At 36.5% G+C, this 27191-nt stretch overlaps 1 protein-coding gene and 1 pseudogene across 2 annotated transcripts in view; one reads left to right on the top strand and one right to left on the bottom strand.

Moving 5' to 3' along the window:
• ADGRA3 (adhesion G protein-coupled receptor A3) overlaps positions 1-27191 on the bottom strand; it is a 150622-nt gene that overhangs the window by 79615 nt on the left and 43816 nt on the right. For both annotated transcript variants that reach the window (XM_020992518.2, XM_020992529.2), the window contains exons 3-7: positions 19724-19795; positions 16621-16692; positions 11293-11364; positions 7812-7972; positions 6890-7103 (exon numbers count right to left, since the gene is read on the bottom strand). In XM_020992518.2, coding sequence (XP_020848177.1) covers positions 6890-7103; positions 7812-7972; positions 11293-11364; positions 16621-16692; positions 19724-19795 — 591 coding nt within the window. The remainder of the gene's footprint in view (positions 1-6889; positions 7104-7811; positions 7973-11292; positions 11365-16620; positions 16693-19723; positions 19796-27191) is intronic.
• Positions 944-1572, top strand: LOC110212519 (large ribosomal subunit protein eL29 pseudogene; annotated as a pseudogene).

Raw genomic sequence — 27191 nt, 5'->3', positions numbered from 1 at the left:
TCTTTCTCTGGAGGTGGATAGCATTTTCCTTCATAAGCCCTTCACAATTGATATGAACATTCATATACTCAGCATAGCTTAGTCATTCACAGTATTGCTATTACTATATACAATATTCTCTTGGTTCTGCTCATTTCACTCTGCATTATTTCATGCATGTCTTTACAGGTTTTTCTAAAATCAACGTGCTTGCCATTTCTTACAGAACAGTAATATTCCACACAATCATATACCACAACTTATTCAGACATTCCCCAATTGATGAGTATCCTTCAATTTCCAGTTCTTTGCTACCACAAAGAGAGTCGCTATAAATATTTTAGAATATATAGTTTCTTTTCCTTTTTTCCCCTGATCACCTTGGGAAAGAGACCTAATAGTGGTACTGCCAAAAGGCATAATTCCAAATTGTTCTCCAAAATGTTGGATCAGTTCACAATTCCACCAACAGTGAATTAGTGTCCTGATTTTTCCACATCCCCTCAGAGTTCTGTTTTTTTTAAGGAAAAAAGTACAACTAAATAGAAAACTATGCCACTTCCTCTATCAACTACTATAAATGTTCCAACTATAAAGTTCTGGTCAAAAAAACAGTATTTATTTGGTAGCAACTTAACCTAATTGCAGACAAAGTTATCCTGGAAGAAACAGCCTCTAGAATATTAGCAGAACTCTGAATTAGGAGAAAATAAATATTAAATGGTCAAACTAACAAACAAAAAGGAGTCTGAAATTCCATCTGGATAACCTGCTAGAACTTCTAAGGACACATACACTCCTGTGGAGCATGTATACTTACACTTAAGTACTCATACAAAGATATCAAAGATGTTGGGGCAATAAATTATGATTCCTAAATCCAAAAGAATGTATTAGCCTATTACAAACCTTACCAGGCTCTTCCGGTCGGTGGAGTGCCTGTTAGCACAGGCTGCGTGTAAAGATGGCTAAGTCTAAGAACCATACCACCCATAATCAATCATGAAAATGGCACAGAAATGGCATCAAGAAACCTAGGTTACAGAGATATGAGTCTCTGAAAGGAGTTGACCCCAAGTTTCTGAGAAACATGCGCTTTGCCAAGAAACACAAAAAGGGGCTGAAAAAGATGCAGGCCAACAACACCAAAGCCATCAAGGCACGGGGAGAGGCCATCAAGGCCCAGAGCACCAAGGCCTCCAAGGCCAAGCTCCTCAGGCCCAAGATCCTCAAGGCCAGTGCCCAGCATGCTGGCCATAAGATGGCCACCAAGCATCCAAGCCCTAGAGTTGGCATCAAACGACCAGGTCCCATGATCACAAAGCCTGACCCCAAGGCTGCAAGAACACCGACCACAAGGCTGCCAAGTCTACTGACCTCAAGGCTACCAAGCCCACTGACCCCAAGGCTGCCAAGTCTGCCGCCAAGGTCAGTAAGTCTAATCCCAAGGCTACCAAATCTGGCCCCAAATCCAGCAAAGCTGATGCCAAGGTCACCAAGTCTGATTCCAAGGCAGCCAAGTCTGATAAGCCTGCTGAGTCCAAACCCAAAGATGCTGGGGCTAAAGCTGCTAGTCCCAAGCCTTCAAAATAGATGCTTCAGGACAGAAAGACTTGTTTAAACCCTAAACTACCGTTTTTCCCAGTCAGGGTATGATTATTCTATTCAGCATTTTATACAAATAAAGAAGAAAAGAATACAAATAAGAAAAAAAAAACACCTTATCAATCAGAAAGCTCTTGTCACATATAAAGATGGTCATACTCCTGATCTTGCCATCATCCACAAATGTTCCACCTTTCTGTTCAAAAATCTAAAAACCCCTTATCTAACCATAATCTACTGGCATTTCATCCCTCCCCCTGCCTTCCCTTACATTACCCTATTCTTCATTTGTACTGTTGACCTCCAATTCCTTGATCCCTCAATTCTCTTCCAGGCCATATCCCCTGCATTATCTACTTTCTCCTCATTTTTGATCCCTTGGTGAACCAACTCTATTCCTTACTATTTTCCTTTCTTGAAGCCTTAGCCCCCTTATTTCACCAACTGTGTTGCTAAGCTTCAACTTTGGATCACTCCCATCATTTGCTGCCTTCATTCCTACATAGGTGCTACTGAATAAAGGTGGACAAAATCATGCAACCATTCTGATAGATCCACAACCAGTTTATGTTACACAATCTCAAATGGGCCCTCAGTGCTAGTGGACAACACTATCTCCGTTATCAACTCACTATCCCACTCTCCACAACAACTCTTCCAAGTCTTTTCATCCCAATTCAAACTTGCTATGGTTCCCCTCCCCCCCACTCTCTCAGGTGAGAAATCTGCCTCATCTTTTATAGAAAAAATTGAAGCCATTTGCTATGAACTCCATTGTCTCTCCTCTTCCCCATCTCTTATCACTCAAGTACTTCTGCAACCCTCCTCTCCTCCATCTGTTTTTCTCTACCCATTTCTCATGATGAAGTGGCCTTACTCCTTTATCAAGGGTAAACCCTCTACTTGTTCAAATGATCTCATTCCATCCCATCTCTTCCAACAGACTGCCCCCTCTGTCATCCTCACTCTTTCATTTATTTTCAATTTCTCCCTCCCTACTGCCTACAAACATGCCTCTGTCTCTTCTATCCTGAAAAAACCCTCATTTAATCCTGCCAACTCCATTACCATCCTATACCTCTTTTGCTTTTTGTATCTATCCTCCTCAAAAAAGTTATCTACAATAGATGCCTCCACTTTCTCTCCTCTCTCTCTCTTCTTACAATCTCATAATCTGGTTCCTAACCCTATCATTTCACCAAAACTATTCTCTCCAAAGTTACTAATGATCTCTTAGTTGCAAAATCCAATGACCTTCCCTCATTCTTAACCTTTCTGCAGTGATCACTCCTCCCTGATACTCTCTTCTCTCTGGATTTTAAGGATACCACTCTCTCCTGATTTTCCTCCTGCCTATCTGACTCCTCCTTCTCTAGATCCTCCTCTTGATCATGTCCTCTAACAATAGGTATTCTTCAAAGTTCTGTTCTGGGCACTCTTCTCTTCCCCTTGTATACTATTTCACTTAGTGATCTTATCAGCTCCCATGGATTTAATTACCATCTCTACATTGATAATTCTCAAATCTACCTTTCTTGTCCCAGTATCCCTGCTGACCTTCAATCTCACATTTCCAACTGCCTTTCAGACATTTCAAAGTGGATGCCCAGTAGACATCTAAACTCATTATGTCCAAAACAGAACTTAAAAACTTTCCCCCAAATGCTCCTCCATCCTACCTTCCCTATTACGGTAGAGGACAAAATCACCCTGCCAGTCCCTCATACTCACAACTTAGAAATCACCCTGAATTCCTCACTATCTCTCACCCCACCCCATATCCAAGCTGTTGCCAAGGCCTGAAGACTTCATCTTTGCAACATCTCTCAAATACACACCTTTCTTCTGACACTGCCACCACCCTAGTGTAGGCTTTCATTACCTCGTGTATTGTGGCATGCAGGGTCTTCTCTCTCTTTTAGTAGCCCCAGACTTAGCCTGGCACATAGCAGGCACTTAATAAATGTTTAATGATTGACTAATTGCTAAAAATCAAATAGACTCTAGCAAAGCAACTTTAAACCTGTGGAACTATCTAAGGTACTGAACTATAGATACACCACCAAGTGGATGACAGCCTAATTAATCTCTGCTTGCCTTAAACCTTATCCTATCAACTGGTATCAACTGACTACATCAGGCCTAGTATATGTTTATACCTAAAAATATACTTTTCCAGACTTCAGTTCATTAAAAAATAAAATAAGCTTACTCCTTTTTTAGATACCTAGCATTCCTTATATACTTCATATTGAAGAATAAGGGGATGAAAGACTTGAAATTCAGATGAAGGCTATCTAAATATGTTGTACCCAGAATAAAGTAATGATTGATATTGCTGCCTATTGCTCATTAATAAAGTCAATGAAACGAATGTCCACATTTCAGGAGCTTAGAAAGTTATCAAATGGGAAAAAAAATGGTATAGCCAAGATGGCAGAGAAAAACCAGAAAGTTGTCTAGTTTTCCCCAGTTTTCCTCAGAAATAATTAAAGCCTCTAAAAGAATTCTGAAGCAATAGGACCTACAAAAAGACAGAGTAAAACACTTTTTCAGCCAAAGATAACTTAGAAGAACTTCAGGAAAGATCTGCCTCACTGATACAAAAGGGGAGCAGAGCCCAGCACAGGCAGTGTCCAAACAAGCCAGCTGAAGGCTCTTAGCCACAGCACAGATCAGCACCTGAGACCCCATAGTCCTGGCTCAGCAGTAGAGGTATAGAAGGCCAGATGTGAGGCCTCTAGCCTCAGCACAGTAGGCAAACTGCCAGCCCTGGAACCCAGGGCACAACAGTCATGACTAGATAAGGCCAAGTGCAATCAATGGGAAAGCTGCCAGCCCCAGAAGCCCTGGTAAAGAAAGCCAGTGACCAGGCCCCCTAACCCCCAGTGAAAGAAACTTGGAACAATGCCTTCTGTACCCAAGAATGAGAGCTCAACTTTTAAAAGTGAGCAAAAAACAGAAAACAGCCCTGACCATAGAAGGCTACTATGGTAACAGGGAATATCCAAACACAAACTCAGAAAAGGACAGCAATGCCAAAATGCCCACATGCATAGCCCCAAAGGGGAACAGAATATGAATTGGCCTCAAGCCCAAAAAGTTCTCTTGGAAGAGCTCAAAAGGATTTTAAAAATCAAGTAAGAGAGGTAGAACAAAAATTGGGTAAAGAAATGAGAGAATTACGAAAAAAGAGTCAACAGCGTGGGAAAAAAAGCATAAAAACTGACTGAAGAAAATAACTCCTTAAAAAAATAAATTGTACTTCCAGGAGCCAAGATGGTAGAGTAAGCAGGAGACTGCTGTCCCTCTCCCATTCTCATCACCAAAGACCCATAAAACAGCTCCCCAGAATGGATCCTGGAACACTGGATCAGTGGAAAGATGGGGTGAAACAGTCTTTTGGTCTGGGAGACTTACAGAATCAGCAAAAAAAGGTCTGCATCAGTTGGATAAAAAGAGAGCACAGTCCAGGACAGGAGGCATCCCAGCTAGCGGGCAGCAGGCTCCAGCTCAGCAAATCAGCAAGAGATCCTGAGCCCCAGAACAACGGAGTAGGCAAACGCCAACACCAGCACTCCCTCACATGCCTTAGCACAGCCAGGGTTAACTGGAAAGACTCCAACTCAGAGAACCACCACATGCACTGGAGATTAGGAGAGCAAGGAATAGTTTTCCTGTCAGATTTATGGAAAATGGAAGAATTTATGATAATAAAAAATTGAAAAACTGAAAATTCTGATTATATTAAATTTAAAAGTTTTTGCACAAACAAAACCAACGCAACCAAGATTAGAAGGAAAGCAGAAAGCTGGGAAACAAAACATGATAAATGCTAGAGATGTGGAAACACTGGGACACTAAAGCATTGTTGGTGGAGTTGTGAGCTGATTCAGCCATTCTGGAGAACAATTTTGAACTATGTCCAAAGGGCTAAAAAATTGTGCACACTCTTTGATACAGCAATACCACTACTAGGTTTGTATTCCAAAGAGATTATAAAAAAGTGAAAAGGACCTCCACGTACAAAAATATTTATAGCAGCAATTTCAGTGGTGGCAAAGCATTAGAAATTGAGGGGATGTCCATCAATTGCAAAATCACTTTTTTTTTATTTCTCATGGCTTTTCCCTTTTGTTCTGTTTCTTCTTTCACAACATGATTAATATGGAAATATTTTTACATGTCTGCACATATATAATCTATATCAGACTTCTTGCTGTCTTGGGGAGGAAGTACAGGTGGGAGAAAAAACTTGGAACTCAAAATTTTATAAAAATAAAAAATGAATGTTGAAAACTCTCTTTACATGTAATCAGAAAAAAATAAAATACTATCCCCCCCAAAAGAAGGGAAAACAATGAAATACACACACACAGAAAGAAAGCTACCAAAGCCAAAGGTCCAATCCAGGTTGCAACTACTAGATTTATTTATGCAGTATTAATCTGATTTTTATCAAAACAGTACAAAGTTAACTCTAACATGCAGTTTTATATCTATGATTTAAGGATTCTGGATGAATAATGAATGTAGGCCTAAGGTCCCTGGTATCTGACACTTACCTTATTTATGTCTAGTCTCTATAATATGAATCAACTGAATACTGACATAATTATCATCCCTTTAGGGTGCCATGTGCAGAATTAGTACATTCAAAGTAACATAAAGTGAAAGGGGTCACAAAGTAAAGGTGGAGGTTTATCAAGATTTGAATAGCTAAGCATGCATGCATAAATGCAACAGGTAATACTGTGCGCCTATACAAATGTGACTGATTATTTGCTGCGTTCTTATAGAAGGCTTCACACAATACTCTGAAGAATTAGCCACTACATACTTTTAAAATATTACAGTTAGAATGAGAGAAGACTGGTCATTTCTTAAGTAGACAAATGCCTTTTGTTTCTAAGTGTCCCATTTCCTAATTCATCTTGAGATTAAGAAGTTATATTTTCCTCAAGTCTGAATGCTTAAAATGACAAGAGGTCCCAAAAGCAGGAAATAAAAATCTAGCAGTAGTAAATAGATTTAAAAACTGGATGTGGAGTTAAAAAACACCAATTCCTAGAAAATTTAACCTAGTAAAAAAAAATATTAAACATTTGGAAAAATGCTCCTTTTTAGGAAAGAGATCAGATACAACTATTTAACATGACATTGACAAATAACAGAACAAGTAATAAATATATTTTTTAAAGTTCTAAACTGGTTAAGAAAAAGCACAAGTTGAAATTCCAACAATATAAGCCAAAATTATAAATATAATCTGCAAAAAAAATGCTTTCCTTAAAAAAAAATTTACCTTGCAATCAATGAGCAGTTGTGAATCATGTTCTTTTCAACAAAGATACCTTGAGATTCATTAGTTTCAACTATTCTTCCATCCTGGTACCACAATACCTGCATGTCCTGATCAATATAAGAAGCCATACATTGAAAGGGAAGGCTATCCCCTTCAAAAACAACTTGACGATGAGATGGAGTCATGTAGAAAGATGGTAATTCAAGAGGAGGATCTAGAATCATTTCAGGGGAAAATGTAGTAAGCTAATAGTGCTACAAACACAAACTAAACTGAACTATTACAGAAATATTAAACAAATGAAATATAAAAACATATCACCAATATAATGACAATATCAGTAAATCCACTGTTGAATAAGTTCATATGATAACTGAAAACAGAGTTGAGTAAATTTCAAAGAAAAAGATGTTCCATACTGAGCTGTCACCTTTAGAGTTGACTCTAGAGTAGATATCACGTAAGGAAACCTTAAGTCTCCTCTATTAAATTACAGTAGTGTTCTACCAGCTACATTCTAATTAATACTTAAAGAAACTGAATAATTAGCTGACATGAAAGTTACATATTGCGTTACTTTAAAATCACATTACTATTCATTAGGTATTATTGCCGATAGAAAACATTAGATAATACACTATAATTTTAAATTAGTTTTCACTAAACAAGAAACTGTTAAGATGAAACTAGATTAAGATTTGGGTGAAAAGCTCCCTTTAGGCAAAAAAACCATTAATGGAACATTTCTAGTTTAAGTACCTTAATTGATAACAGGATGAATTTTGTTGTTTTTAAGTATTCCTAGAAAAGTTCATGCACAGCAAAAGGATACAAAACAAATCAAACAAAATGCCCAGAATTAATATCTTATGGAAACCCAAAATATAAGAATTTAATAGCGTTTATTTTATTTTTCCCTTACCACAAGTCAACAGCTCCTGTTTAATGCCCGTAACTGGCTGAGCCTGAAGTGATTTAGGGTAAGCACATCTGGTTTCACGTACAGTGATATTTCTCTCTTTTACCCATCGATGCATCCACAATATATTGCAATCACACAAAAGGTACTCAGTTTGAAATTCTCTAAAATATGCAAGATATGTCACAATTACTGAAAATTATTAAATTGTATTGTTATTAACATGAAAATATTATTTGTTCTTTATCTCTCACTGAGGTCTTCCCAAGGCTTGCCTATTTGGCCTTCAGATGCCCACTCAGTGGAACCTCTTTAAAGACTTTTTCCAATTATTTTGGCCATAGAAATTGTTTCATTCTTCCTACTTATATAACCCAGCATATAGCATAGTGTTTGACACATAGTACATGCTTAATAAATGCTTGTTGGTAACTGGCACTGATCTCTCTCATCTCTGAACATCAAGACAATTTATGGTGGATACTACTAATTTTGGCAATCAAAAATATGCTACTTATATTAATACGTCATGTGTTTTTTCTCACTAACTAGATCATATGGTGTGTTATGGAAGGAAGCATGCTTATAGTTATTTTGTAAATCCCTCCTCCCTGAACCAATATCAAACATACACACACAATATTTCTTGCTTTTCCTTTTTGCTTTATCATGCTGTTTTTCTGATATTGAACCAGTCTCCCATGACTAATATAAACCCTGTGCTTAGTCATAAGGAATCATCATTGTAATATATTACTATATTCTATTAATATTTGATAATTTTACATCCATACTCATTAGGAAACTTGGTCTATATTTTTCCTTTCTTAGTGACTTTTTTTTAGTGAGGTAATCGGGGTTAAGTGACTTGCCCAGGGTCACACAGCTAGTAAGTGTCATGTGTCTGAGATCAGATTTGAACTCAGGTCCTCCTGACTTCAAGGCCGGAGCTTTATCCACTGTACTACATAGCTGCCCCACTTAGTGACATTTTTACCAGACCTGAAAATCAACATCATATTTAATTCCTAAAAGGTACTGTATAATATTTCATATTTCTCCATATTTATGAATAATCTAATTAATATAGTCATTTATTCATGTAAAGTTTGAGAGAATATAGTCATCAATCCCTCTGGACCAGGTGTTCTTTTCTCAGGGTAAATTGTTAACGACTGATCATTTCTTATTCTGATAAGAGTCCATTTAAGTGAATGATTTTGTGCTGTATAATTTTTCTCAATTTATACAAACAGCAGCCTGCTTGCCTCAGAGTCTGAAGACCTGGGTTCATCTCTTGGCATATATTGGCTCTGTGACTATGGGAAAGTCATTTACTCTTAGACAGCTGCCTAGGGTACCAAGAAGTTAAGTTGCAGTATAAGTACCGATCTGCATTTGCAAAGGGAATTCTCTCTCTGAGAGTTCCATATGCCAATAAAATCACAGGTTCAGTCCATAAGGAAAAAAAAATCTATTTTCTTTAAATTCTCTAACATTTTTTTTAAAGTTCTATATAAAATTCCCTAATAACATTCAGAATTTCTTTTGTTTTTGTTATGAACAATTAGTAGTTTGGTTGTTCTCTCTTTCATTCTCCCTTTTTTGGGACTAAATTTGATGAGGGTTTGTTAATTTTATTATCTTTTTTTTAAAGCTCCTTTTTTCTGTTTTATCAGTGCAAATGATCTTTCATTTTCTATTCTATTTATCCATGAAGCCTTCTGAATTCATAAGTACGACTATTGGTATGTTAAAACAAAGTAGAAAATCCCTCTCATACTTCCTATGAAGGAACTTAAAATTAGAGAGCTACATTTATATCGGGATATAAGGAAATATTTAACTTGGTCACTTAGCTGTATGAACAAGTCATACGATTTAAGTAGCTTTCATACTGGCAGAAGCTAAAGTGAAACCAGTAACCACACCAACTATTACTAGATCAGGAAATAGGTGAAAAGAGGGGACAATTAAAACCTGACCATAAAAAATCAAAGTAGGATTCTAATCTGAGTAAGCTTTCATTCCATCCCCAGCTACCACCTTTCCTTCTGATCTTGTTGCCACTGGTTTCAAACTCAGACAACTTTTTTCTGTTTTAGATAAAAAACTTCTACTATCATTTTCAAAACTATGTTAGCCTTTGCTTGCTTTTAATTTTTAAGAAAACCCTCTAACTGGAGAAAATGATCTGCAAGGAATGTTCTTCTTCTAGATGCCTTTTCTACGGTGAGATTAGTGGAGACAATGACTGACAGCAATTAAAAAAAAAAGTCTAGTCATCAGAATTTCTTTATTGAAACTCACTACAAGATTTCTTACATATTCCATCTATGATAACAGGAAGCTATTTGAATAAACAACTTATATGTATGTATATATATATGTACACATATACAATAATTAATGTTTTTAAATAAAAATATGTTCGATGGAAAAGAATTTTAAAAAGAAAATCAGTGCTTATAACACCTTTTCTTCTTCTAGTATGGAAATTTCATCTGCAAATGTGGAAATTTCCCTTTGAAAAAAACAGATATAAAATACATGATGAAACTTGGAAAATAAATGACTGAAAAATAATTTTAACAGAAAATTAATTGCAATACTGATTTTATAGGGCTGGAATCTATTAATAGTGGTTTTTATATGTGTTTGGTTTTTTTAAGTACAAGAAAAAGTTATTCTGGTCCAGTCTGAGTTACTGGAGTTGTACTTGGAAGAATGAAAAAAAAATTTTGGTTCAATTACATCATAGGCTGCAGCTCCAGAGAACTACTGTAACACTTGTACAAACATAAGCTGATGCAGAAGCTGTATTAAAGCAGCATTCTACAAAATACCTCCAAGAGTTGGATACTCAATTAGGATGAACAAAATTAAAATCCAAAAGCACAAAATGTCCTCAAACAACTGATATTATGAATTAAAGTTTACTGTTGGGAAAGCATATAAAACCAAAGAAAAATTCCTTATTTATAAAACAGCCAAAGAAAAAAGTATTACAAAATGTTACGATCAAAAATATGTTGGTTTATATAATATATGGAAAATAATATTTTTCAAAACTTGAAATTTACCTGGAATCATTTATAGGGTATGAATGTTTGTTTCATTTGTAGACAGGAAAGACATACTCTATAATGGGTTTAGAAAACGATTTAGTTTTTTTCTCATGAAAAATTTCAACATTATAAAAGGGTAGCTAAATGGGGCAAGGATACAACACTAGGCCTAGATCAAGAAGACCTAAACTAAAATCCAGTCTCAGACAACTAACTAGCTGTGGGACCCTGGGCAAGTCACTTAACCCTGTTTGCCTCACTTTCCTCTTCTATAAAATGAGTTGGAAAAGAAAATTGCAAACCATTCCAGTATCTTTGCCAAGAAAACCCCAAATAAAATCACAAAGGTCAGACACAACTGAGAATGACTGAACAGGCTCAATTTTTTAATTTAATGAATAAAAAAATTTACTCACAAGGACCTTAAGGAGCCAAGGTAATCAAAAGTTCCTTGAGCTAATGAAGAAAACAAATTTCCTGAAAGATTTCTGCAAGAAAAAAAACAAAAAGAAATTTCATTTCATTGCAATAAACATGTTTACTTAATATTATATGCTACCTTTACAGAACTTAATTTCCCCACAACTACCCTAAAACTGCCAATTATATAATCCTCGTATTATGAGCAGCAATGTGGTACACTTGAAAAGCAAACCATATCTGCAGTCAGATGATCTGAATTTTAATCTGGCCTTTTCAATTTACTACCCATATATAACCTTGGGAAAAACACTTAATCTCTCAAGGTCTCAGTTACCTTATCTGGGGTAGCTAGATGGCATAGCAGACAGAGCTCTGAACCTGGTGTCAGGAAGACTCATCTCCTTAAGTTCAAATCTGGCCTCAGACACTTACTAGCTCTGTGACCCTGGATAAGTCACTTAACCGGTTTGTCTCTGTTTCCTCATCTGTAAAATGAGCTGGAAAAGAAATGGCAAACCACTCCAGTATCTCTGCCAAGAAAACCCCAAATGGGGCCAAAAAGAGTTCAACACAACTGAAACAAGTTAACAACAACAACAATAAAGAGGGGACCAGCCTAGATGACTTTTAAGGTCCCTTTCCAGTTCCAATGCTAATATTCTGTGAGTATCATAAAACTATGTCTCTAATTTCACAGGAAGAGATCCTTTTAAATAACTTATTTACTATGGATTTAAATAAGCTATGTATTAGACTATTTATTAACTAATTGCCTCTAAGTATTTCAGAATATTATAGCTGAGAAAAAAAATTTTTACCTTGTCATTTATTCATTAACTTTAGAAAATTGATTATGGATACATAATATACTAGAAGCTAAAGTAGGTAAAAAAAAAAAACAGGCTATGATCTTGGCCGTCTTAATGTAATACATTTGCTTATTTCTGTTAGGTTGCTGAATGAGATTTTTTTTTCCCTATCAGTCTTCAGATAACCTTAGCAATGCTCTTTCTTATCCCTTTTGGAAAAGATTTTAGAGCTTCAAGAATCACAAGGTCATAGCTTCTAAGCTGGAAATGAACTTAGAGATTCAGCTCTCTCATTATGCAGATATGCAGATAAGAAAACTGAGTTCCAGATATTTGATGTTAATGACCCCCAAGTCAACAATACTGGAAAACCCAAAATTGTCCTCTAATTCCAAATCTTATACTTCTTCCACTACACCATGCTGTTTCAGTTATTAATAAATCAAACACTCAGAGTATATAACAAAGTCAAAATTAAAACAGGAAATGCTTAAAACTCATTTCCTATCTGAGTGTTACCTATTTAAGAAAACATTTTTCTTTCAAAGTCATAAAGCTAAAATTGAAAATATAGCATACCGTAGAAAAAAAACTCTACTGAGAGCATTTCCAACTGTATATAAGAAACAAATACAATTAATTCAATTAATCTCACAAATAACAAAAAGAACAACAGTCAAAGAAAATGGATCTTTATGCTACATACCTGTTCAATAAACTAAATACCAATGGTTAATTTTATCTTAAAAAAATATGTGGAAAAGATCATAATTTTCCTAAACAATTGATAGAACTGATAGAAGCAACTCATTCCTAAACTAAAAAAGGGAAGGAAGGAAGGAAAGGAGGGAGGGAGGCTCTTAAGTACCTACTAAGTGACAAGAGCTATACTAAATGTTTTACAGTATTATCTCATTTCATCTTCACAACAAACCTGGAAGGTAGTTGCTATTATCTTCATTATACAGATGAAGAAACTGAAGCAGAAAGAGGTTAAGTGACTTGCTCAGGATGATACAGCTAGTAAGTATCTGAGTCCATAATCGAACTTGGGTCTTCTTGACTCCAAACTAGAATTCTAACCACTGAGCCACTCAAAGGTATACTAGTACTAGTAGAAATAGTAGTAACAGCTGCAAATTCATAGCCTTTTACAATTGACAAAGCACCTCCATGTACTTTGTCTCACTGAATTAAGGAAGCACAATTGAAGGCAATGTGAAAATCAATCAATGGATCAGTATTTATTAAGCACCTACTATGTGTCAGGTACTAAAGACACAAGAACAAAGTGTGAAAGACTCCTCTTAAAAGGTTTATATTCTATCAAGAAGCCAGCTTGTGTATATAGAAGCAAAAGAGTTAAAACAGTCTCTGTCTCCAGGAGTTCACATTCTAGATTGCCACCTTCTGGAGGGCAGCAGCCATGTCACCTTGCACTGTAACCCACAGTGCATAGGTGATGTTTAAGGAAATATTTTATTCACAAAAGGAAAAGAAAAAAAAAACTATGTTCTCGGAGGGAGCCAAGACAGTGGAGTAAGAACAATGACTTGCTTGAGCTCTCCCCCAAACCCCTCCAAATACCTGTAAAAAAAATGGCTCTAAACAAATTCTAGAGCAACAGAACCCACAAAAGACAAAGTGAAACAAATTTCTAGCCCAAGACAACTTGGATGGGTGATTAAAAAGGTCTATCGCACCCGGCTGGGAGAGGAACGCAGTTCTGTGGGGGTACACAGGTAAAACAGGCCTCAGTGAACCTGGAGCAGGCCTCAGAGGACTGAATCAAAGGCAGCTGTGGTGGTTTTCAGACCTCCAACCCACAAACGCCAAAGAACAACTTAGAAAGTCAGTGGGAAAATCTGTGACTGCTGTGAGAGAGAAGCTTGGTCCAAGCCACAGTCCTCACGCACAGCCCCGGGGCAGCAGCTGCTTCAGGAGCTTCAGGCCCACAGACTAAGGGGGAATCAAGTGGCTGATCAAAGGGGGATTGCAGGGATCTCTCTGCTGGTGCAGGATTCTCTTGCTTTGCTGGTGCTTGGATCTGGGTCATAGTTCTAGGTGGCAGTCCTGGGGTGAGGAGCACTGGTGTGGTGGAGCTTGTAGTGGCGGTATAGAGAGAATCCTCCTCACAGTTCCAAGGCAGAAAAGAGTGCTTGTGGTCACTCATAGACCAGAGCACAGTCCAGGAAAGGAGTAAACACCTCGTCCCTTATCATACCACCTTGGGAAAACTGAAAACTTACAGGTCCCTAGAAGTATCTCTGAAAACAGCTGCAAAAAACCCCTGAAGCTTGGGACAGTACATTCTCCACACTGGAAGCAGACCCTTACCATACAAAGAGTTGATAACTCAAGTAACTGGCTGGGATCATAAGCAAGCAGCACAAAAAGAGTCAGACCACAGAATCTTACTTTGGTGACAAAGAAAATCAAAACATACAACCAGAAGAAGACAACAAAACCAAAGCTGCTACATCCAAAGCTTCTAAGAAAAATATGAATTAGTCCCAGGCCACGGAAGAGCTCAAAAGGAATTTTGAGAAGCAAATAACAGAAGCAGAGGAAAAACTGGGAAGAGAAATGAGAGTGATGCAAGAAAAACAATCAACTGCATGCTAAAGGAAACGCCAAAAATACTGAAGAAAATGACATGTTAAAAAATAGCCTAACCCAAATGGCAAAAGAGGTCCAAAAAGCCAATGAGGAGAAAAATGCCTTAAAATGCAGAATTCACAAAATAGAAAAGGAAGTCCAAAAGCTGACTGAAGAAAATACTTCCTTAAAAATTAGAATGGAGTGACTTTATGAGAAAATCAAGATATTGTAAAACAAAACAAAAAGAATGAAAAAACAGAAGACAATGTGAAATATCTCATTGGAAAAACTGACCTAGAAAATAGATTCAGAAGAGATAACTTAAAAATTATTGGACTATCTGAAACTCATGATCAGAAAAAGAGCCCAGACATCATCTTTCAAGAAATTACCAAGGAAAACTATTCTGATATTTTAGAACTAGAGGGTAAAACAGAAATTGAAAGAATCTACCAATCACCTCCTAAAAGAGATCCTCAAAGGAAAACTCCTAGGAATATTGTAGCCAAATTCCCAGGACAAGGAGAAAATATTGCAAGCAGCCAGAAAGAAACAATTCAAGTACTGGGGAAACACAATCAGGATAACACAGGATTTAGCAGCTTCTATGTTAAGAGAGTGGAAGGCTTAGAATATAATATTCCAGAGGGCAAAGGAGATAGGATTACAGCCAAGAATCACCTACCCAGCAAAACTGCGTATTTTTCATTCAGGGGAAAGAATGGACATTCAGTGAAATGAGGACTTTCAAGCATTCTTGATGAAAAGACCAAAGCTGAACAGAATATTTGACTTTCAAATACAAGACTCAAGAGAAACATGAAGAAGTAACCAGGAAAGAGAAATCATAAGAGACTTACTAAGGTTGAGTTGTTTATATTCCTACATGGAAAGATGATATTTGTTAACTCATGAGATCTTTGTCAGTATTAGGGTATTTGGAGGGAAAAAATTATATGTATGTATATAGATAGATAGATAGATAGATAGATAGATAGATAGATAGATAGAGGACACAGGGTGAGTTAAAGATGAAGGTGTGATACCTAGAGAATAAAATTAAGAGGTGAAAAAGGATTATACTGGGAAAAGGAAAAAGGGAGAGGTAGAATGGGATATTATCTCACATAAAACAGACAACAAAAGGCTTTTACAGTGGAGGGGTAGTGGGGGAAGGTCAGAGAGAATGAGTGAATCTTATTCTCATTGGATTTGTCTTAAAGAGGAAATAACATATACACTCAATTGGGTATGGAAATCTATCTTACTCTACAGGAAAACAGGCGGAAAGGGGTCAAGAGAGCAGGGGGATGATAGAGAGGAGGGCAGATTGGGGGAGGGGGTAATCAGAAGCAAACACTTCTAAGGAGGGACAGGGTCAAAAGAGAGAATAGAATAAATAGCAGGCAGGACAGGATTAAGGGAAATATAGTTAGTTTTCCACAGCATAACTACTACGGAAGTGTTTTGCACGACTACACGTGTATAACCTGTATTGAAAAGCTTGCCTTCTCAATGAGGGTAAGTGGAGAGGAAGAAAAGGAGAAAATCTGGAACCCAAACTTTAAAAAACAAAAGTAAAAAAAAAATTTGTTTTTACGTACAACTGGGAAATAAGATATACAGGCAATGGGGTACAGAAATCCATCCTGCCCTACAGGAAAATTGAAGGGGAAGGGGATAAGAGAAGGGGAGGCAGAGATAGAAGGGAGAGCAGATTAGGGGAAGGGGTATTCAGAATGCATGCCATTTTGGGGTGGGGGAAGGGATAAGATGGGGAGAAAATTTGGAACTCAAAATATTGTGGAAGTGAAAGTTGAAAACTAAAAATAAATACTTTTTAAAAAAACTTTTATCAATAAAACATTTCATTACATTTTAATGTTTTAGAGAAACGAAAGGTATACTTACAATCTAACAAGGTTTGTGAGTCCTCTAAATATGTTTGCATTCAAACATCCTATTCTGTTGTTGGTCAAATCCCTAAGAAAGAAAAAAAAAGTATATTCTTCTCATTGTATGTGTTCAACACAAGATTTGTCAATTAGGTTTCCTGGCTAACGCTCACCTTCCTACAGAAAAAAGCACAGATGTACACTACTTTTCTTTTCAATATGGTCAGTCAGTCAATAAACATTACAGTTTCTATGTGCCAGGCACTTTGTCAAGTGCTGGAGACAGATACAAAGACAAAAGAGTTGCCCCTAACCCCACCCCGGCCTGCCCAGAGATTAAAATTGGGAAACAGCATATATACCTATAAATATAGATAAAGGATAGTAATAGAGATTAGACCTGTGATTTCATTGCTACAGGTAATTCGCTGAAGAAGAACCATCCTCTACCAATACAGGGCAGAATCTTCTTATAGCTTATAGTCTTAGAGAGAACTCTAGAGCAGCAAGTAGCTATGTGTTTCACACAAGGTCACACAGAGACGTGTCAGAGGTAGTTGGTGTCAGAGGTAGGTCTTGAAATTCAGGTTCTCATGGCTGTGACACTTGTTCTCTATCCAATTCACCAAGCTGCCTCTTCTTAGATATAAAGTATAACCATGATACATACAAAATGAATAAAAGGTGAGAGGGAAGTTACCAGTAGCCAGGGGCTAAGGAAAGGTTTTGAGTAGCAGGTGGCACATGAGCAGTCTTAAAAGAAATCAGAGAGATCCAAAGAGGTATAACAGAGGAGGGAGGGCATCACAGTCAGAAACAAGGAGACACAAGTCCAAGTGTCAATAGTCATCTATATAAATGAGAGATGAAAGAATACCTGAAAATAATAGTTTAAAGACAGTGAAGCACATTCCTCAAAACTACCCTGTACAAAGGTAGTACAGAAGTTTTGCTATTTTATTTAACCCTATTTGGGAAACTCTCTGAGAGTTGAAGCAACTTGCTCAAAAATCACATAGCTAGGTAAGCATCAGACCTGGAATGTGAACCAACTAACTCTCCTCCTGAATAATACTTTGGTATAACTCGCTTCCTCCACCCTCACAGTTTCATTATCCTTCTCTCCAGCTTTCATTTGACTTCATACATGAAGTTAGAATGGGGAGATCTAGAAGTTCTCCTTCTAGATTAAATTCTTAATGGTTGCCTGATTAAATTGTTAATGGCATCTTACATAATGAAAGATGACTCCTGTCATTACGCTAATAAGCTTTTAACTGGAGAAGTGGAAGAGGTAACCCAGACAATCAAGGGTGATTGAAAAAAATGTGACCACTGTGAAAAAGAGGTTAGAGGTGGTCATATTATTAAATGCTATTAGGACTTTTAGGCCCCTTCATCAAACATTCTGAAGCTTATTACTTTCTACCTGTGTGTTATCAACTTAAAGAAACTACAGTTTTGATCACAGTGGCAAAAAAACTGAATTAATTTCTAATTTTATCTCCTAAGTAATCTGAAGGCATTTCAGTTATTTGCTTCTTATATTGTCTAAATATAATATTTTTTAAAATTTTACTTTATGGTGAGGCAACTGGGGTTAAGTGGCTTGCACAGAGTCACATAACTAGTGAGTGTCTGAACTCAGGTCCTCCTGACTCCAGGGCCAGTGCTCTAGCCACTATGTCATCTAACTGCCCCTAAATATAATTACTTTAACAAGACTTTCCTGTTATTTTTTTAACCACCCATGTGATCTTTATGATTTGTGTAGTTTCCCCAGTGTGGGGATCACTTACCACTGGGTAGATGAATCCCCACTGAATTGGCTAAACCAGAGTGACTTATCCAAACTTATAAAGCTGGAGTCAAAGGCTAGATCTGAACCAAAGTCTTCCTGACTCCAAGTCTACTAAGCAACCCTACTTCTATTCTACCTTCCTATAGTTCTGATCATTTTTTTATACATCTGTCACTTTTGATGGATGTACAAAATTTTTGCTACTCTATAAAAAGTTTTGACTAAATATTCCAGTTTTTCCTTGTGTTTTGAAATGCTTAGCTAAAAACTCAGTAAAGATGACTTTAATTTCTAATTTTAATTATGCCATTTTCAAAATATTTTAGGTCCAGTTATACAGAAAGAGATATTAAGATTACCAAATTCTAGAGTCTTCTGGCTGGTAAAGTACTAGATAATAAAACCTTCACTCTATTTTCTCATAAAGTCTAAATTTCTTTTTCAGCTGACTTAACTGCTTATATATCAGGCAAGAACTTTAGAGCTAGAAAAGGGCTTTAATTAACTGTTGGCTATAGAACCAATTATATTTTAAATTACAATAATAGTGGGCCAATCTTCCTACACAAAGGACCTAAACCATTTTTTCCCCTCTTCCTCAGGATAATTCAACATTCTACAAATTCTATTAAAAAACTGCAAAGTTAACCTTCAACTGGTAAAAAAAATATAAATCAAATGATTATAAGAAAATATGTCTACTATTATGTTATTAAAACTATTCTATATTAAATTTATGAAAAGACATTAAAATAATAATGTTCAGGTCATCACAAATAAATAGCAAACAAAGCTGTTTTGGCTATTTTACCAAGACTAAGCAATTGGGAAGAACCACAAAATAACTGAGAAGTTGATAATATATACAGAACGCTAAAAATGTACAACTAATACTACAAATAAAAGAATGAAGATAGATTTAACAAGGCAGCAATTCAGCAGAAAGTAGAATTTTTTAGTTGTTGGTAAATACTATAAAATACATATCCTCCTACCTACCCCACAAAAAATCCTAACATGGTATTAGGCTATATTAATGTTAACATAAATAAAAACAAAACTAGTCACATAAGTAGTCTCATGTTCAGTACTCAGTAAAATTCCCTATTACATCTTGACCAGCGAGCTTTGAGCAGGATAAATGAATAAATGTAAAATCTTTCACGGATGTTCATATTACACAACCCAAATCCACAGATCAGTAATACTGCTACTGAATACTCTTGTTAACATTTATTGGAACATTCATATACTATTCCATGTGGTAAAACAGCTACTTATATAAATTCATATTAATGTCATAAAATCAAATACTTACAATTTTTTTAGAGAGGAAAGACCCCAGAAAGCACCTGGATCTATAGTACTAATAAGATTGTTTCTCAGATCCCTGTTATGAAAAAAAAAGAAAGTATTAACATATGAAGAGTATAGAAAAATATCCATTAACAATATGTCGAGGTATTCTAAGTAAGTTTTATCTATACAAAAGCATGAATGTTTTCTCTGAGTCATAAGAAAAACTAAACAATGAACTCTGAACTTACAAAGAAATAGTTCTCCTCATTGCTTTTCTGACTTTTTTTTTAAACATATTTTAAAAATCATGGACTCAGCTGGAAAAAATCCAAGACTTTATCTACTCCAGGGTTCTCAAAATGACTCAAAGAATAAAATAATTTCACACATCTCCTTATCATCAGAAAATGTAAACTCAAAATTTCTCTACTCCACTGAACTATGCCACCATCACAGCTGAAGCCTTCATTTTATGCTTGGATAAGCAACAGCTTCCAAGTTGTTCCCCCAAATGCTATTCTTTTTTTATTCCCATCCATTCACCACAACCAAATTAAAGCATTGTTTCAGTTATGCCACTTCTCCTGTTCAAAAATCTTCAATGTCTCCATTCTGCCTAGAAGATAAAAAAATCCTTAGTATGGAACTCAACACTCAGCTATGCTAAACAAAAAATAAAAAACAACCTAAAAAAAAAAGCACTGGACTTGTAAGAGTAGCTAGGTTTAAACCAATCTCTACTATTTACTACCTATATTACCTCTCCTGTTCTCAGTTTTCTTATCTTAAAAAGAAAAGGGGTTGGGGGGGAATGACCTATATATTATAGCTCTATAGATCTATACAGAGGTTCTATATAGCTCTAACACCTAAAAATCTCTTTTAGCTCCAGGGAAAATGGTATACCTTCTATTCCCTAAATACACTTTTACTTTGCCTATGTTCTTTTTCCTATGTTATTTCTTCTGCCTCAAATATCTCCTTCATTCTCTTCTACCTAGCCAAATCCTAACTAATCTTTAAGTCCCAATGCAAATCCCAATCTCCTTTATGTTACCTTCCATGTCTAATGTCTACTATATGCTGGGTGCTTTACTAAGTACTTCCTGCTACTCTTTAAAGTTCTCACTTTTCTCCTCTTAAACTCAATGATAATTACAAAATTAAATTAAACACACATACACACCCCTAACAATAAAACTCTTCACATTTCAAATTTATGATTACTCACAAAACTGCAATACTAGTTTTCCCATGCTAAATAGAAATTTTACACTTGCTTATTTCTAACAATAAGGAATACTATGTACTTTTCCAATAGAGAAACTATGACATTCCTTCTAATGTTTAGTTTTAGATACATTAATAATGGAAGATAACTAATTCTTGGTATCTCACAGATTTAAAAAAAAAACCTAATAACTAACTCAAATTTCTCAAAATAAGGGCAGGTTTGTGCTAAAGTATTCAGATTAATTTGTTTGCCTTAATTATATGTGTGGTCAGATTTGTTCAATAACTTCCTCCCAACTAATACAACTTTTTTAGAATACATTAACAATTTTAACCAATTAGGATAAAATTAACACAGCATAATATGGTACCTGACTTAGAAAGAATTAATAAACCTCTACAAATTCCTTTTTCTACCCAATAAAGTAGTTTATTGCCTGACTAGTTTGGGCCCAGTGAGGGAAAGCATCTTACAGAGATTTCCCTTTGTAACATCTCATTTCCATGAACTTGTTAATTTTTGTATATTTCAAAATGATTTCATTAAAAATCTATTTGTTTCCTATATTATCCTAGGTCTTCCGGTTCTAACTTACTAGCTATGTAACCCTGGACAAGTCACTTAACCCCATTTGCCTCAATCTCCTCATCTGTAAAATGAGCTGGAGAAGGAAATGGCAAACTACTCCAGTATTTCTGCCAAGAAAATCCTAAATAGGGTCACAAAGAATTGGACATGACTGAAACAACTGAACATGAAGAAATAAGGGTGGAGTCAGAAGTCTTTTTAAAAAAATCCAGACTGGGGACAGCATTGTAGCATACCCAATAAAATGTCAAACTTGGAGTCATAAAGGCCTGTAGTAGTGGAATAGTGCCTCTGATATTTCCTAGCTGTGGGCAAATCATTCAACCTTCCTCCCTCAGGCTCAGTTTTCTTATCAATAAAATGGAACCTCTACCTCACAGGATTTTGTGAGCCTCAGGACAACTCTTAAATGCACATGTTGTTACCTATCATAGAATGGAAGCTTGTTACATGAGAGAAGAGACTATTTCATTATTGTCTTTGAATCCCCAGAACCTAGCATACAGTAAGTAGTCAAAAAGTTTTTGGATTAATTGCAAGGAAAAAAGATGGGTTAAAAAAATCCAGACACAAGAGTTTAGATTCAGCATAACAGGCAAGAGTCAATGAAGGTTCCTGAATGGGAAATTACAATAGTGCTTAAGAAGATTAATACGGTAACAGATTATAGAATAAGTTGTAGCACAGCGTCTTGAATCAGAAAGACCAGCTTGGAAAAAACATTAATAACTAAATATTCTTGGAATTTTCATTTTTATAAACTACAATGGGGAATGAGCAGCTTAGAACTAAATTCAATATTTTTTTCTCAGATCAGTTATTAAAAACTAAATTAAAGAGATAATGGCTTATTAAAGACCATAATCTAGTTGTTCCCAGACAATTTCAGAATTTGGAACATTTATAAGTCTCTCTGGAATTCTATAATTCCTAAAGCCTAGGATTTAACCACAAAGTAATGACAAGTTAGGTCACGTCTGAAGGAGATGATGGCATATTTTTATGGAGCTAGGCCTTGGCAGAGAATACTTTAACTATAATCTCTCAGAAATTCAAGCATTATGTCAGAAAAGACCAGAACTGAGTAGAAATTTTGAAATGCAAACAGAAAAGTTAAGAAAAACATTAAAAGGTAAATCAGAAGGAACTAACAGCAATACAGTATTTATGTTCTAACAGGGGTAGCTGATATAAGTGTCCTACCCTAATGTTATCTGGGTTCATATGAAAAGTTAAATAAGACAGAGGCCCTGAGAAATGTTTAAGTTTTCATGATTTCATAAGAAGAAAATAGAAGGAAAAAAGCAGTACACTAGAGCAGAAATGGGGAAGGACAGGGGGACATCTCACATAACAGGGGTATGCATGTAGAAGACTACATAAATAAGGAAGGACTTGATGGAGCTGGCATCACTTAAACCTCATTTACATAAATCAGTCAAAGGAGGATTGAACATACAAAGAGTTCGACAGAAAGAATTCAACTCAAAAAGGAAACGAGGGAATAGGGAAAAGGGAAAAAGGAAGAATGGGAAGGAGGGTACATTCAGGAAGAGAGAGATGTCAGAAGCAAACAGTCTTACCTTAGAAGAAAGAATATAAACAGGGAATTGCAAGGAAAAGAAAGAGTAAGAAAATATGGTTGGAGTCTTGCAAGGGGAAAAAGACAGAGGTTAAGGTATAGAGGGGAGGAAAATGCATCTAGAATAGACTCCTGGTACTAAGAATATTCCTGCTCTCTAACTAACCTCTTCTTTGTAAAGGGGTTGCAGGGATTATGGACTGGGAAAAAATATTAGAATAAGATGGAGGAAATACACAATTAACAATCATTATTCTCCATATGAATGGAATAAATTCACCCACAGAAGAGGATAGCAGAATACATTAGAAAGGAGAATATAACAAAATGCTATTTAGAATAAATACACTTAAAACATAAAGACTGATACCAACTTAAAACAAGTAGTTGAAGCAAGATCTATTATGCTTTACCCGAAGAGGCTACTGGCCACTTGACCAGGATTTGAAATCCTATCAAATTAGGGCTACTAAAAATCATTTAAGACAGCTGTCTAAAAGGTATATATAGCATTTGCCCAGAAAATTCAAGTACAACATCTTTAATAACTCACTGAGAGAGGTGGAGCCAAGATGATGGAGTAAAAGCAGTGACTTGCTTGAGCTCTCTCCCAAACCCTCCAAATACCCTGTAAAAAATGGCTCTGGAGGGGAAGCCAAGATGGCAGAGTGAAAGCAGTGACTTGCTTGAGCTGTCCCCCAAACCCCTCCAAATACCTATAAAAAATGGCTCTAAACAAATTCTAAAGCAGCAGAATCCACAAAAAGACAGAGTGAAAGAAATTTCCAGCCCAAGACAGCCTGGATGGTTGATCAGAAAGGTATATCGTGCTAGACTGGAAGAGGAGTGTAGTTCGGTGTGGGCACACAGGCCGCAGCAAACCTGGAGCAGGCCTCAGCGGAATGAATCACAGGCAGCTGTGGAGGTTTCTAGACCTCTCAACTCACGAACACCAAAGACAACGTAGAAGGTCAGTGGGAAAAGTCTGTTTCTGCGGTAAGAGAGAAGATAGGTTTCAGCCTCAGTTCCCAAGGTAGCTCAGCCCCGGGGCGGTGTCTGCCTCCTGAGCTTCCAGCCCACAGACTGAGGGGGAATCAAGTGGCTGATCAGAAGGGGATTGCAGGGATCTCTTTGCCAGTGCTGAGGCAGGAATCTCTAGCTTTGCCCGTGCTTGGATCTGGGTCATAGTTCTGAGGGGCAGTCCTGGGGCGAGAAGGAGCACTGGCATGGTGGAGCTTGTAGTGGCTGTGAGACGAAATCTTCCTCACAGTTCCAAGACAGAAAAGAGTGCTTGTGGTCACTCATACACCAGAGCACAGGCCAGGAAAGGAGTAGACACCTCACCCCTTATCACTTTGGGATAACTGAAAACTTACAGGACCCTAGAAGTATCTCTGAAAACAGCTGCACAAAACCCCTGAAGCTTGGGACAGTACATTCTCCACACTGGAAACAGACCCTTACCATAACAAAGAGTTGATAACTCAAGTAATTGGCTGGGACCATGAATAAACTGCCAAAAAAAGTCAGACCATAGAATCTTTCTTTGGTGACAAAGAAGATCAAAACATACAACCAGAAGAAGACAACAAAGTCAAAGCACCTACAACCAAAGCCTCCAAGAAAAATATTAATCAGTCCCAGGCCTTGGAAGAGCTCAAAAATGATTTTGAGAAGTAAGAGAAGTAGAGGAAAAACTGGGAAGAGAAATGAGAGTGATACCAGAAAATCATGAAAAATAAGTCAACAGCTTGCTAAAGGAGACCCAAAAAATACTGAAGAAAATAACACCTTAAAAAATAGCCTAACCCAAACGGCAAAAGAGGTCCAAAAACCAATGAGGAGAAGAATGCCTTCAAAAGTAGAATTGGCCAAATGGAAAATTCTAAAAGTGTAAAAGCTGACTGAAGAAAATAATTCCTTAAAAATTAGAATGGAGCAAATGGAAGCTAGTAACTCTATGAGAAATCAAGAAATCATAAAATAAAACCAAAAGAATGAAAAATAGAAAACGATGTGAAATATCTCATTGGAAAAACAACTGCCCTGGAAAATAGACCCAGGAGAGAGAATTTTAAAATTATTGGACTATCTGAAAGCCATGATAAAAACAAAAACAGCCTAGACATTATCTTTCAAGAAATTATCAAGGAAAACTACCCTGATATTCTAGAACCAGAAGGTAAAATAGAAATTGAAAGAACTTCCTGAAAGGGATCCCCAAAGGAAAATTCCTAGGAATATTGTAGCCAAATTCCAGAGTTCCCAGGTCAAGGAGAAAATATTGCAAGCAGCCAGAAAGAAACAATTCAATTACTGAGGAAACACAATCAGAATAATGCAAGATTTAGCAGCTTCTACTTGAAGGGACCAGAGGGCTTGGAATATAATATTCCAGAGGGCAAAGAAGAGAGGATTACAGGCAAGAATCACCTACCCAGCAAAACTGAGTATTTTTCATTCAGGGAAAAAAATGGACATTCAGTGAAATAGAGAACTTTCAAGTATTCTTGTTGAAAAGACCAGCGCTGAATAGAAAATATGACCTTCAAATACAAGACTCAAGAGAAGCATGAAGAGGGAAACAGGAAAGAAAAATCATAAAGGACTTATTATGGTTGAACTGTTTACATTACTGCATAGAAAGATAATATTTGTAACTCATGAGACCTTTGTCAGTATTAAGGTAGTTGGAGGCAAAACATTATATAGATGGATAGATAGATAGATAGATAGATAGATAGATAGATAGATAGATAGATAGATAGACAGATAGACAGATAGATAGATAGACAGACAGACAGATGGCACAAGATGAGTTGAAGATGAAGGGATGATATCTGGAGAATAAAATTAAGGGGTGAGAGAGGATTTTACTGGGAAAAAGAGAAAGGGAGAAGCAGAATGGAGTAAATTATCTCACATAAAACAGACAAGAAAAGGCTTTTTCAGTGGAAGGGTATCAGGGGAATTTCAGAGGGAATGAGTGAATCTTATTCTCATTGGATTTGGCTTAAGGAGGGAACAACATACACACTCCATCAGGTATGGAAATCTATCTTACCCTACAAGAAAATAGGAGGGAAGGGGATAAGAGAACAGGGGGATGATAGAGGGGAAGACAGATTGGGGGAGGGAGTAATCAGAAGCAAACACTTCTGAGGAGCGACAGGGTCAAAAGAGAGAATAGAATAAATGGAGGGGATGGGATAGGATGAAGGAAAATATAGTTAATTTTTCACAACATGACTACTACATGACTACACATGTATAACCTGTATCAAGTTGCTAGCCTTCTCAATGAGGATGGGTGGGGAGGGAGGAAGGGAGAAAATTTAGAACCCAAAGTTTTAAAAACAAATGTTAAAAATTATTTTCACATACAACTGGGAAATAAGATGTATAGGCAATGTGGTACAGAAATCTATCCTGCCCTACAGGAAAACAGAAGGGGAAGGGGATAAAAAAAGGGGGTGGGGAGATAGAAGGGAGGGCAGATTAGGGGAAGGTGTATTCAGAATGCACACCGTCTTGGGTTGGGAGAAGGGATGAGATGGGGGAAAATTTGGAATTCAATCTTGTGGAAGTGAATGCTGAAAACTAAACATTATAAATCAACAAAAGAAAAAAAATTTTAAATAATAAAAAAATAGCCCACTGAGAAATAGATGGATTTACCTTTTTTAGGTACATTTTTGGAATCCCGTTATCAGCAGGCTGTATTTGAATTGTTTCTTTCAAAGTGGTATAAGATTCCACTAGAAAACAGTGGTAAGATTCTAGGGATCTGTGGAACATATTACCAAGAAGTTGACTAGGATTAGATACAGCCTTTGATTTGAGAACAGAAAATCTCTCCAAATATTTTTCAGCAGAAAAGTTGTTATGCTGTTACACATCTAAGTCCACTACTCATGAGTAAGCCATTCATTTCAATGATGCAAACCACTGAGTATGAATTGTTCTACAAGTTATTAAGATTTTTATCTCCATAAGGAATGGATATTCATTGTCTTCTTGTGGCTACTATACTATCGCATTCATCCCTCCCTCCCTGAAGGAGAAGCCTTTTTAAAAAAAAGA

This window comes from Phascolarctos cinereus, unplaced genomic scaffold, assembly GCF_003287225.1.
Source record: "Phascolarctos cinereus isolate Bilbo 61053 unplaced genomic scaffold, phaCin_HiC Scaffold_9;HRSCAF=440, whole genome shotgun sequence".
Taxonomy (NCBI): domain Eukaryota; kingdom Metazoa; phylum Chordata; class Mammalia; order Diprotodontia; family Phascolarctidae; genus Phascolarctos; species Phascolarctos cinereus.
The sequence above is the reverse complement of the archived record's forward strand: the minus strand, read 5'-3'. Positions and strand labels throughout refer to the sequence as shown.